The 12,923-nt window shown below is 43.6% G+C and overlaps 1 protein-coding gene across 3 annotated transcripts in view; it reads right to left on the bottom strand.

The window, feature by feature from the left end:
• The window catches only part of pip5k1ca (phosphatidylinositol-4-phosphate 5-kinase, type I, gamma a), a 52,021-nt gene that overhangs the window by 11,224 nt on the left and 27,874 nt on the right, over nt 1-12,923 (bottom strand). For 2 of the 3 annotated variants that reach the window (XM_020612256.1, XM_020612258.1), the window contains exons 7-16: nt 10,420-10,719; nt 8,408-8,616; nt 7,592-7,675; nt 7,271-7,319; nt 3,070-3,154; nt 2,552-2,713; nt 1,963-2,104; nt 1,624-1,656; nt 1,240-1,359; nt 807-866 (exon numbers count right to left, since the gene is read on the bottom strand). In XM_020612256.1, the coding sequence (XP_020467912.1) occupies nt 807-866; nt 1,240-1,359; nt 1,624-1,656; nt 1,963-2,104; nt 2,552-2,713; nt 3,070-3,154; nt 7,271-7,319; nt 7,592-7,675; nt 8,408-8,616; nt 10,420-10,719 (1,244 nt within the window). The remainder of the gene's footprint in view (nt 1-806; nt 867-1,239; nt 1,360-1,623; nt 1,657-1,962; nt 2,105-2,551; nt 2,714-3,069; nt 3,155-7,270; nt 7,320-7,591; nt 7,676-8,407; nt 8,617-10,419; nt 10,720-12,923) is intronic. The other variant, XM_020612257.1, reaches the window with a different exon arrangement.

Genomic DNA, 12,923 nt, shown 5'->3' with positions numbered 1-12,923 from the left:
CCTTCTCTCCATCATGTCCGCCAGCTTTCTACCTTTCCCTGTCATTGTGCCAACGTTAAGAGTCCCTTTTCTCAGACCTATACTCCTGCCTTTCCTCTTCTCTCTCTGTCTACGAATCCTTATACCTCCTCTCCTTCTTTGACCAACAGTAGTACAATTTCTGCCAGCCCCCTGTAGGTGGTGGTCGTTGTTAACCTGGGATTGGACTGAACCGGTATGGAATTCACACTGATGATCCGCATGTTTAAATTTGGCATGTTTTTACACCGGATGCCTTTCCTGACACAACCCTCTCTATTTATCCGGGCTTGGGACTGGCACAGAAGTCACTGGCTTGAAGCCCCTGTGGGTTGATTCAAGCATTGTATCAGCTCTATTCTGTTCAAACTTTATTTCATGTTTTACACTAAGTGTTTTTTTGTATCTCCTGCTGTTTTCTTTTTTCACTTGTGCAAAGCCAAAATGCCCAAACTACTCTTTCATTAACTGAAAACCAGGTTATCGGCTTATCGGACTTTCCCCTCGGACTACGCACTTTGGATTCCCCTGGATGTACGTGTTTGCTGGCTCTGACCTGGGACCGATACCGACCGTGAGTTTTTGTGTTTGCACCGTGTCTTGTATGGTTTTGTTGTTTAGTTTTCGTTCTCATAATAAAGAGACGGTTTTTTGTTTAACACTTCCTCGTCTGGCCATTTAATGAGTTCACAAAACACTTTTCGGCCGCACTACGCGCGCCGTTTCTGACAATCCTAGCTTTACAGCAGGAGCCTCAGTCCCACAGGCTTCCTGCCCCACTGCCCTACTTCTGCTGACTGGGCTGCTGACAAGGCTCCTTTCCATGGCTGTCTTGCAGTGCGCCCCCCCTAAAACACACAAATACACACTCCACAAATGTACATGCATGTATGCACTCTCTCATGACCTAATTACAGTAGATACCTGCTCTACACAGTGCCTGCAGTATTTACGTATCTGTCCATAACACCATAACAGGAAAACTGCTAAACTGCTCAACTGCGGGCGATGTTGGGGGGGGGGTAATGACTGAACAGATTGCCATTGTTTACAGTGAAAAGGGCAAAGAGCTGTGTGTGTCATTATGGAAAGTATTTGAGGGTGAATAAAATATGACATGCTGCTCAAGCTGTTTTATTTCTTGTAAAATATTTCATTTTTTTCCTCTTCAAAGTTCTACAAGTTCATACTACTATACATTTCATGGTACTGATCATGTACCTGGTTTCAGATGTGAGCTGTGGAAGAGAGAGAGTGGGCTCGCTGTCGTGCCTCTTCAACTCCACCTCCACTGTGATGATCTGCTGATCCTCCTCACGCACACGCAGCTCCTCCTGGGTCCTGAAAGACACACATACAGAACAGGCGCACAAGTAATGAGATGCATGCAAAAAAAAAAACATACAGCCACATCTTAGCAAAAACATGAATGGGCCTACTCATACCCACAAACTACTAACAAGCTGACCTCACATTTTCCTCCTCTACCCTCCCACCACACCCTGCTGTAATGCTGTGAAACCATATAGCATCCCTCTCAACATCTGAGTTAATCCTGCCTAAAAAGGTTTGGAAGTGAAAATATTATTCATGGTCCCAACTCACCTCCCATCATGGCTGAGAGACTGGGTGTGCCTCCTGGAGACAGAGAGCACTGTGTCAGTACAACGTGTCTACAGGAACTGCAGCAGCTTTCTAACATGCTACACATTAGGTGTGGTTCACATGAGTACCTACTGACACCATAATGTCAGTTTTCTTAAGTTATGACTTAAGGGGTTTTAGGCAGATTAACCCAACAAAAGAATGACATACTACTGTGTAAACAAGACCCATTAACACAAAACAAAACAACAGTGAAAAAGGAGGGATAATGCTTTAGTGCAATGGGACTGTCAATATATTGTATTTTGTACTAAAACAAATTGTGTGTGTGTGTGTGACCTGTAGCGAGGGTGCTCAGCTGTGTCAGATGGGGATCGCTCAGGGATTGACAAAGAAGTGGTGGAGGAGAGAGTCGTAGCAATTGATGCAGTGGTGGCTTCTTCGAATGATGGCGGAGTACATGGAAGAAGATCTGGTCGTCCTGGAGAAGAAGAAACAAACATATTCACTTCTGAGAGAGCTGGTGCCTGAAGATGTTCTTTTCTTTACCATTTAGTGTTTATTTTACATATGTCTTCAAAAGTGCTGTTCTGCTTTCTTCTGCTGACCAAAGGTTGGGAAGATGAGTAGTGCTACTGTTTACAAAGACTTCCTGTCATGTGGACAGAAGATATACTTTTTCTGATTTAGACCTGAACTATATTTTACCCTGAGATGCAGAGGACTGTACAGAGACCAAAAGCTAAGCTCTGGGAAAGAAGAAGCCATCAGCGTGTAGTCAAAGTCCAAACTCTCTAAACACTAATAATCCACAATGACTGTGGATGGTGGATTCTGGATCCACAGGTTGCCTCCGTTCCCACCATTTGCATCTGGTTATCATTGGTTATATCACTGCATTGCAACCCTAAGTCAAGGTCTTATGTACCCTCATCCTCCAGGGTGGGGAAGCTGTGCGCTCCTCTCAGGTCAAACATATTCTCGTCTCTGTCAGAGGGCAGCTGGCTGGCTGACCAGGCTGCACCAGGACCAACGCACTTAGGCACCGTCAATGACACACGACCCTTCTTAGAAGGAGATGACTTCAGAGCTGAGAGACAAAGCATATAAACACATTAACTTGCAAAAATATGTGCTGTCAGAATTAAAGGTCAACTTTTAACTAATCAGACCTTTTTATCCAACAACCTCTTCTCTAATGGATGTTTGCTGAAACTCATGCAATGTTTTCTAAAGCCTTGCTGCAGTGAATTGTGTGAAAATCCTCAGAAGGTTATGGGGGAAAAAGCTGCTCAAGAATGAAACACCTAATAAAGCAGTTAGCTAATGTACAAGCTATCCTGGAAAGGAGACAAAAACCTGGCATCTGACATTTCTGACTGTGCCTCTTCCCACACAGCTGTGTTTGGCCATTTAAGACAGTGTATCAATGTAAACTGAACTCACAGGAGCTCTTCTTGAAAACCATGTTGCTCATGAACTTGAAGAACCTATCGGCGTAGAAGCCAGGCCGGTGAACTGACACAGTGTCCTGAGAGAGAGATGGAGACAAACGGTGCATGGATACATGAATAAATGATCAAACCAGTGCTTGCAGTAGCTTAAATTATCTGTTAGTCCCTTAATGGCCTATTTCAGCAATTGTTCTCTCTGGATCAAACCACCAGACAGAAAAAGACTACAGAGACATCTCTTCATTATTTATGCTGCAGCAGATTGAGACCACAGTGCCAGCAGACTGACAAATGACACTTGGTGTTTGGTTTAGACTGACAGAGGGAAAGAAAGACAGAGGTGACTGATGAAGTGAAGCAACCACAGCTCTTCTCTACCTAAATATTATTAGCTTTTTGCATCAGCACCACTGGAGCTCACTATGAGAAACATCACTCACACCACACAGCTCAGCCAAGTGTATGTAACACAAAGAGAGTGGGGAGTGTCCATTATCAGAGACAACAGTGACGCACAGGAGGCTGTTACAGGGTTGCTTGCTCGCCCACACATATCTCACGTATGAGTGTATCTCAGAGTGGGAGAGTGGAGTGACTGAAGGGAGAGGACGGACAGATGGATAAGGGTAATTCTGTGGTGAGAGCAGACTGACGAAAATGTACAGAGTAAATCCCAAGTGGATGAAGAGATGTGAGATGCTACAGATCTGTGGGATCTTGTGCTGATCGAGTAAGCACACTCATGCCATCCCTGAGTGTATATACTGTCAAGCAAACATATACAGTATCTACAGAAGTCAAGTCAAGAATCTTTATTCAAGAGTCAAGAATCTTTATTGTCATTATACATAGCACAACAAAATTTTTTCTGGCAGCTCTCGGCTTAAGACACATTATTTACATAACACACAATTGTAGTCAATATAAAAATATGAACAAATAAAAAGGGATGTATGGGACCTAATCAGGTCAGCAGCATGTTAGCAGCAAGAGTGTAGTAACATTATGAGGTGCAGCTCAGTGCAAATCTCAGTCTTTAGGAAGAGGTGTGAGCATGGGTGTGTGTCTGTAGAGGTCTAGTGTTCTGTCTGTCCATAGGGGGGAGGTTGTGTGTGTGACTAGGGGTTAGGGGGGTGATTGATTTCACAGCTCTGGGGAAGAAGCTGTGTCTCAGAAGCTGTTTGTTTTAGAATTTATATTCCTGTACCTTTTCTTGGAGGGAAGAGGCACAAACAGACTGTTGCCTGGGTGAGTGTGGTCTGCAGCAATCTGCCCAGCCCTTCTCTAGATCCGGTCAGTGTATAGTGAGTCCAGATCCAGAAGAGGACTCCCTACGATGCCCTGAGCTGTTCTCACCACCCGGGTCAAGTCCTTTCTGTCCTGTGCAGTGCAGCTCCCATACCACACTGTCACACTGAGACAGAGGATGCTCTCTACTGTCGCTCTGTAGAAGTTTGTGAGCAACTGAGAGAAGAGACCAGTGCGTTTCAGCTTCCTGAGGAAGAAAAGCCTTTGCTGGGCTTTCTTCACCAGGTAGGATGTGTTCAGAGACCAGGTCAGGTCAGATGTGATATGGATGCCCAGGAACTTGATGTTATCCGCTTGCTCCAGCACCTCACCGTGAATGAGAAGAGGAGCATGTTTTGTCTTCCTGGACCTCCTATAATCCACAATGACCTCCTTAGTCTTGTTGGTGTTCAGGACAAGATTGTTATCTGAACACCAACTTGTCAGGTGCTGGATCTCCTCTCTGTAGTGAGTCTCAACATTGTCTGAGATGAGACCCACAACGGTGGTGTCGTCTGCGAACTTCACTACTGTGTTTGTGGCATAGCAGTCATGCAATGCTATGCACTTCAGTGCCGCCACATATGACGGCACTGAAGTGAATTTTTATTCATTATAAGTGCTAGTATCAGTACTGCATTGGGATCATGTAATAGCTTGAATATATACTGTATATGAATATATAATATGAAAATAAAAAAGTTTGTGACAAGTGTCTAATGTGTATCATATTACACATCCCAGAAACCCCGCAGCTTTCCTGCAGAGACCATGTTTCTTCAGTCAGGATTCTCTTTTTTTATTTGGGGAAGGAGGTAAACAAATTGAAAGTATTTTTGTCTGTCATCCTTATGCTTATTTGCTTCAAAAGCCTTAGGTACATATATTCAAGAATGAGCGTGTCTTTCTGTTTTGTGCTCTAAATCAAACTCACTTCAGTCAATAAGTGATTTATTGCACCGGCTTTCCACTGAAATCAGACCTGGAAGCACACAATGCCAAACACTGTGTGTAGGCTGGCAGGAGCTGCCAATGTTCAAGGCTCTGGTGTTGTTTGCTTATGGAGGTAAACCTATGTCCCCACATTAATGTGGTCATGATGTGTTGTCATTAAAATATGCCAAATATCATTTCAATGCCCACATACTTTTCAAAATACACTGTCTGGCCACTTTATTAGGTACACTTGTACAGTTCTGCCTTAACATCTGTGTTTATGAAGCTCAAAATCTTTCAGTTTTTGGTGAAATTGTCATAAATGTATAAATTCAATTATATGTTTATTATTGGGGTCATACTTAAAAGTGGTGTTGTACTGTACTACATTATATTCAGAAGTGTTCCTATTATTCTGACCCTATCATGTATGTAGCTGAGGAGGACAAAAATATAGAGACACCTCTGAATACAACACCACCTTTAACTATGACCTCAATAATAAACATATAATTGAACTTATACATCCATCCATCTTCTTCCGCTTATCCGGAACCGGCTCGCGGGGGCAGCAGTCTAAGCAAAGATGCACAGACTTCCCTCTCCCTAGACACTTCCTCCAGCTCCTCCTGGGGAATGCCGGGAGACGTAGTCCCTCCAGCATGTCCTGGGTCTTCCCTGAGGGCTCCTCCTGGTGGGACATGCCCGGAACACCTCCCTAGGAAGGCACCCAGGAGGCATCTGAAACAGATGCCCAAACCACCACAGCGGTTCTACTCTGATGACAAATACACTTGAATGATAAATAATAATCATGAATAATCTTCGCCTTACAGCTCAGCTCTTTCTTCACCACGACGGACCGGTACATTGACCGCATTACTGCAGAAGCTGCACCGATCCGCCTGTCAATCTCCCGTTCCATCCTTCCCTCACTCGTGAACAAGACCCCAAGATACTTAAACTCCTCCACTTGAGGCAGGAACTCTCCACCAACCTGAAGAGAACAAGCCACCCTTTTCCGACTGAGAACCATGGCCTTGGACATGGAGGTGCTGATTCTCATCCCAGCCGCTTCACACTCAGCTGCAAACCGCCCCAGTGCACACTGAAAATCCTGGTTTGATGGAGCCAACAGGACAACGTCATCTGCAAAAAGCAGAGATGAGATCCTGTGGTCCCCAACCGGACTCCCTTTGGCCCCTGGCTGTGCCTAGAAATTCTGTTCATAAAGATAATGAACAGAACCGGTGACAAAGGGCAGCCCTGCCAGAGTCCAACATGCAATGGAAACAAGTCTGACTTACTGCCGGCAATGCGAACCAAGCTCCTGCTCCAGTCGTACAGGGACTAGACAGCCCTTAGCAAAGGGCCCCGGACTCCATACTCCCGGAGCACCCCCCACAGGGCGCTGCGAGGGACACGGTCTTCTCCAAATGCCTTCTCCAAATCCATGAAACACATGTGGACTGGTTGGGCAAACGCCCATGAACCCTCCACCACCCTGAAGAGGGTATAGAGCTGGTCCAGTGTTCTGGGGCCAGGACGAAAACCGCATTGTTCCTCCTGAATCCGAGGAATATATACATTTATGACAATTTTACCAAAATAAGCATTTTTGAGCTTCATAAACACAGATGTTAAGGTGGAAGTGTTGCACTGAATTGCATACTATTGTGCAGGTGTACATAATAAAGTGGCTGCGCAGTGTATACAAAAACATAGTTTCAAGAACCAAAATGCACACTTTTAATTAAAAAATGAACAGCAGAAAGGTCTGCAACTGACTCAAGTTCAACACTGTGTCTCTCTCTTTTACTCACACTGACTTCAATAAAAACTGAATGTTCATAAAGGTGATTTCCTATGAGTAAAGCTCAATAAAGGCTGATCTTCATGACAATGACAGAAAACAGTGAGGATAAACTTATATGCAGTTCCACTTCTGTGTGTACATTATACACACTCACCCCATCATGAACCAAAGCTTTCCATGTGTGCTCCAGTTTCTTGATTAGCCTGTGGAAATAAAGACAAGCAGAGTTTAACAAAGCCAAACATATCCTCTGTATTAGGGTCACAGTGAAGTTCATATAAGCACCATGCCTGTAGGCCAATGGGCATTAAAAGTGCTGTCAGAAGGGATTATGTTGTTTAGGTGCCTGAGAAAAAAATGTTTGTAGGAAGGTACAGAACACATACTGTATTTCTTCCATTCAAGACACAGTATCATACCACCATACATATAGCTGATAACCTGTGGCGACTACATGTAACGACATGTTGATCACCTGTAGGACTGCAGGATGTCAATGATTCCAATGTAGAGAAGAAGTCTCTCTCCTTTTCCATTGACAGCCGGGATACCGCCCATCCTAAAATGAGAGGGACAAAAAAACTGAAAGTGATGTCTCTTTAATCCATAGGTCTGCGAAGTTGGATGTTATTAACAGTCAGCCCTTCCTACAGGCAACTTACACTGACTTCAACCTGATGAACTGAAATGTTTCTACCAGGAATCTGACTTGTGAAAATCTGGTTGTGAAAGCTGGGCATTTACATTTCCTTTTCTTTCAACTTAAATATATATACACAGGATTAAGCTGCTTTGATTGGATTACTCTATGTCATTACTTTACCTCATCTAATATTTGACCCATACCGAACCCCAGTACAGCTGGAGATCCTGTGACACACCACTGACGGTAAATCTCATGCCTGCTGCGAGGGTCATTTGTAAGTATAGTGACCTGTTTCAGTGTCACCTTCTAAATTTCTTCTTACAGCGAGTTCTAATTTATAGATTTGCTTTTAAAGCAATTTACCATATGACTTGTGTTTATTTGTGTGTTTTTAGACTGCACCATTAGCTGAACAAAATGCAAGTGTGCCTGCTTACACTGAAAACTACAGATGTACAGTAAACACTGCCAACAGGTTAAAATCTATCGCAAAAAGCAGCTGAATAAATTCTAACAAAACATGTACCATTATTAATTGATTTCCCACTGTGTTTATTATTATTAATATGGTGTTAAAGTGCAACTGTTAGACATCTATCACCCAGCCCTTCTCACCAACAGCCTCTTGTTATTGGCTAAACTCACGTATCATCAGTGTCAATGGACCCTCCGCAGGCAGCTCCTCCCTGGATAGACTCCATGGCTGTGGAGTACAAGGCCTTCTGCTGGGCCACAGGCCTCTTCTCATCGCTGCTGCCCTGGGAGCCCTCCATCTGCCTCTCCCTTTCTGCCTGGTCTATGTTGTGAACCCCGAGTAGCAAGCTATAGTCCATGATCTTAAAGCTTTCCAGCACCTGAACACAGGACAGGTACAGACTAATTTAAGTGTGGAGTGACTGACAGACATGTGATGAACAAATCAGGATGAAAGCTTTTCTTCTGAGTGTTAAAGGTATAGTCCACAATTCTAATTCATTATACATTTTATCAAATTCTGCCCAGTTTTCCTCGTGTTCTTCTTCTGTCCACCCAGAATGAAGTGCTTGTGCACTCTGTAAATGGGGGAAAAGGATCTGGGTCAGGCCAGGTAATCATAGCCAATCAGCAACAGGAGGGAAGAGTGAAAGGGCTGGTATACCTGGCAGCTAGAGCTCATAACATCGCTTCCACTGCCACTTCCAGTTATAGTCTACAGAGCTACACAACCAAAGAGGAGAAGGCCAGAAGAGCAAACCCTGACTTGTTTAGGTACTGATGTAAATATAAACAGACTGTAGCCAGAATCATGGACTCTACCTTTAACAGTGTCAGCAGCTGAAGGAATGATGCACAAGCATACACACATTAATAAGCAACGTATATAGCTGTGTTCTCACTGTCCACTTAATGAACAGTATGCCCTGTGCTTCTCATAACCGCTGCCCAGCATAACCTCACGAGCTGATGCAGACCATTCTGTTTTGCTTTTCCACTGTATTTTTCCCGGTGTCAGTCTCTGTTAAGATGAGAGCAAGGCTGTGCTCCTCACACACACACACACACACACACACACACACACACACACACACACACACACACAGTGGAGCAGAGTATGTGAGTCAAGGATCACAGTGCTCTTTATCCAACAAAATCAGCCAGCAACAGAGACTGTATAAGCAGTTTATCAAACAGCAGCTAAAAAAGCAGAACACAAACTCGTATAAGTGTGACATCATCTTCGGTTTGTCTGCCCCTGTTTTACCTCTAAACCAGTGTGTGTATGTATGTTTAATGCTAACAGCTCTTTGAGACACGAAGACACCGACATTTAACCAGCCACGGGCAACAGCCCTGAGAGCTCCTACCCCATCCCCCTTGCGTTCTTTGTACTTGAATTTAGTACTACCTCATGAGGGGTGCCAAAATTTAGCTCCTAGAATGCACCTCCAAAGTGGGCAGAGGGCAGTGGAAATAAATAGAGAACTTGGGACGAATGTTACACAGCTTCGAATAATGGAAAAACCCTATATGATAGTGGGTGTGTGAGAATACACTCCCAGAATAATGGAAAAACCCTATATGATAGTGAGTGTGTGAGAATACACTCCCAGGCACATGCTCTAAAAATGTCAACATGAGCTAGTGATTTATAAGACATGGGCAGGCCTGCTACCAGACTAGATACCATATTAAACCTCTTGCTTGTAACAAAGCTCTAATTTATAGTGAGGGATTCTGAGCATGCCAGACACCCACATAAATAGCTTTTCCTTTCTCTGCCTTCTTCTCTTCCATCTCCCTCCATCTACTCTCATAACCATGGTCTTCTTTTATTAATCAGGCCACCATACGTATCCAGTTTTTTCCAACTATTCTTCATTTCCTTTGGCAGATTTTACTCTCTGTCTCTGTGTGTCTATCACTTTACCTTTGGGACACTGCATTATGGCATCACTTCATCTTTCATCCAACCCTCCCTCTAACACCTGCTGCCAAGGAGCTCCTCCCTCTCTCTAGAGACTCTTGATTCAGGGTGTTATATGGATTCTCCTTCAGAATCAGCACACCACACTCACCATCTCCCACTAAGCCACTCTCCTGCCATCTTTCTCTCATGGCTGTCTCAACCGAAAAATAGAAATGAAGTGACCGAACAGGTTTTACTCCATCAGTCTTACCAGGCAGTCTCTCTGTAGGGTCTTAACCAATGCATTATATGTGTCCTGATCCAGCATCAGTCCATCCTGCATGTCTTGCATGAAGTCCAGATCTTTGAAAGTTGGCTTGGCCTTCTCCCTCTCCTTCTTGGATGCTCGCCTCTTGTAGGTGGATCCCTTCAGGTCATATTTGAGGTGCATGCGAACCACACGAGGCAGGATGTTGTTCATCACCACCACGCGGATGTTCTTCCCACCCGACTGGACACAGTAGAGGCCGAAGAACTTGGGCAGCAAAGTGCGAGGGTTCTGATTCAAGTTCTGGAGAAGAAGAGTACAAAAAGAGAAGGAAAATGTAAAAAAAATCTGTAAAGGTTTCATAAATTGGTCTGTGCCTCTGCACTGTGACAGGATACTAAGGCAGGACTGAGCACTGGAATGGAACTGATTTGAGGGGTTTTGTGTGGGAGAAAATGTTGACACATTTAATTATCACACTTTACAAGACTGGCTTTTTATATGTACCTGAGAGCAAGATGTGCCAAAAAAATTGCTTTTGACACTTTGCACGAACTGAGAGGTTGAGATTTTGATACAAAAGGAACAACTCAAAGAGGTGTTTTTCATTTCATGAGACACATGAGCTATATGTGTTAATATTACACGACTCTCAATATACACACAGTTTGGCTATAGTTACACATTTGTTATATGATGGCACCAGAGTGCGTTATGTAATAGTGAGCACAAATCATATATCAGGATTTTTCTCACAGTGCTGTAATATATGGCTGTCTACTCTGTCTAGTCTGACCAAATGCAATAACAAAATTAACCTAAACACTGATGAATGTTTTAAAATAATACTTAGGCAGGTACGTTTTCCTATTCTTTCCTATTTTTTACACTCCCTTCACTTAATAATAATATCACCGATCTGTTTTGAATATTTCAGTTCCAATCCAAACAAAGAGGTTATTCAGGCTAGGTGTTCGGTTAAAAACCTGCTTTGACCTTGGGAACTGAGCCAGCGCAGTCCCATTAGAGAAATGAGAGCAGAGAGACAAAGAGAGAGCTGTCCATATAGTGATAATTCACCACATTCAGGCATAGAAATGACTACAAATACAAGAAGGAACCAACAGAGGAGAGAGGAAGGATGAATGTAGAAGTGTTGCGATATAATTGGTGGATGACTTTTAGCTGAGTGGAACCGGTAGAGAGCAAACACACAAAGAAAGAGGGGGAGAGAATGAGCAGCCTGTGCCGTCAGCCACACATGACCCTTCTGTCAATGTTACGAGGGCAGAGCAATAATGAGCCAACAACACTGACACGTGAGGGAGAAGAGCGGGATGGACAACAGATATGAGTATGGTGAATTAAAACACAGGTCAGAGTGAGAGATAAAAGAAGATAAATTAGACCACAGCAGCAATGACAAGACATTAAAACATGAACTAGAAAGGCAAGTACACACAAGGGAGTGATCTGCATGCCACTCAGAGCCAGACTCCTTATAATCCTCACTACCATCAGCCAGTCACTCCACCAATGACTGTCTGTAGCCTGCAAACACAGACCAGACTGTGATATTACAACTACATTTTTCTCTCATTACATGTACAGCTTTGCTGTTATTTTGTTCATTACACCTCTAGATTTCTGTGAGGCTATACATGTCTGTCCAACTACATTTTCTGTGTGTGTTGTGGTTCTGTGTATGTCTTGGCATGCATCAGATCTGTCTGTCGATCAGTACAATTCTGTTTATTTTCCTCAGCCTACCTGCTTTCGCCGCAGGTCACAGTCATCCTACATGAGCATGAATCTCTCTGCTTTTATTAAATCACTTTCTTAGATCAGTTGCACCTACAAAAATGCTCCAGGGATACAACCAAAATGATGGAAAAGGCCACAGTAAATGTGCTGAGGCTTTAATGTCCCTAGGCCGCAGCTGTTGACACATGACTAAACACAAGGCTGATGGCTGTGAACCTTGTGAGGCTGGATTAGTAGCATGGTCATACATGGTGCTGTTGCTGATTAACTTCATCTGCAGATTGTAGAAGGGGTGGGTGGTTGACTTCATTTGAAATAAGCCTGCAGATTGTAGAAGGGGTGGGTGGTAGGGGGTAGCTGTTGGTGTAAGTCATGCTCTGTTAGGCTTATTTACACTACATCCAGCTACTGAAATACACCGGCCACCCTCTTATGAAATCACATGGCCCAAGGTTTCGGAGATATTACAGCTGTTACAGTATGCTCCTTATATAAAAAGGATATCATGCTTGGAGGAGAGATTTATATGGTCCTAAATAACCTGAAGTCTCAAAAACCCTATACTCTATAAACTATTAGGACAGGCTGGCATTTAAATGAACTATGAGTGAAGCATAGCAGCCTCTTCAGACCAGTGTGCATGAATTGTTCGCTATGTATCCATGTGCTTGATAGTGTGAAGACGTGCTTATTGTTGTGTTTGAGCAATGTTTATTTACCATGCATTACCCTGCATGTTTGAT

The sequence above is a fragment of the Monopterus albus genome, unplaced genomic scaffold, assembly GCF_001952655.1.
Source record: "Monopterus albus unplaced genomic scaffold, M_albus_1.0 scaffold122.1, whole genome shotgun sequence".
Classification (NCBI taxonomy): domain Eukaryota; kingdom Metazoa; phylum Chordata; class Actinopteri; order Synbranchiformes; family Synbranchidae; genus Monopterus; species Monopterus albus.
The sequence above is the reverse complement of the archived record's forward strand: the minus strand, read 5'-3'. Positions and strand labels throughout refer to the sequence as shown.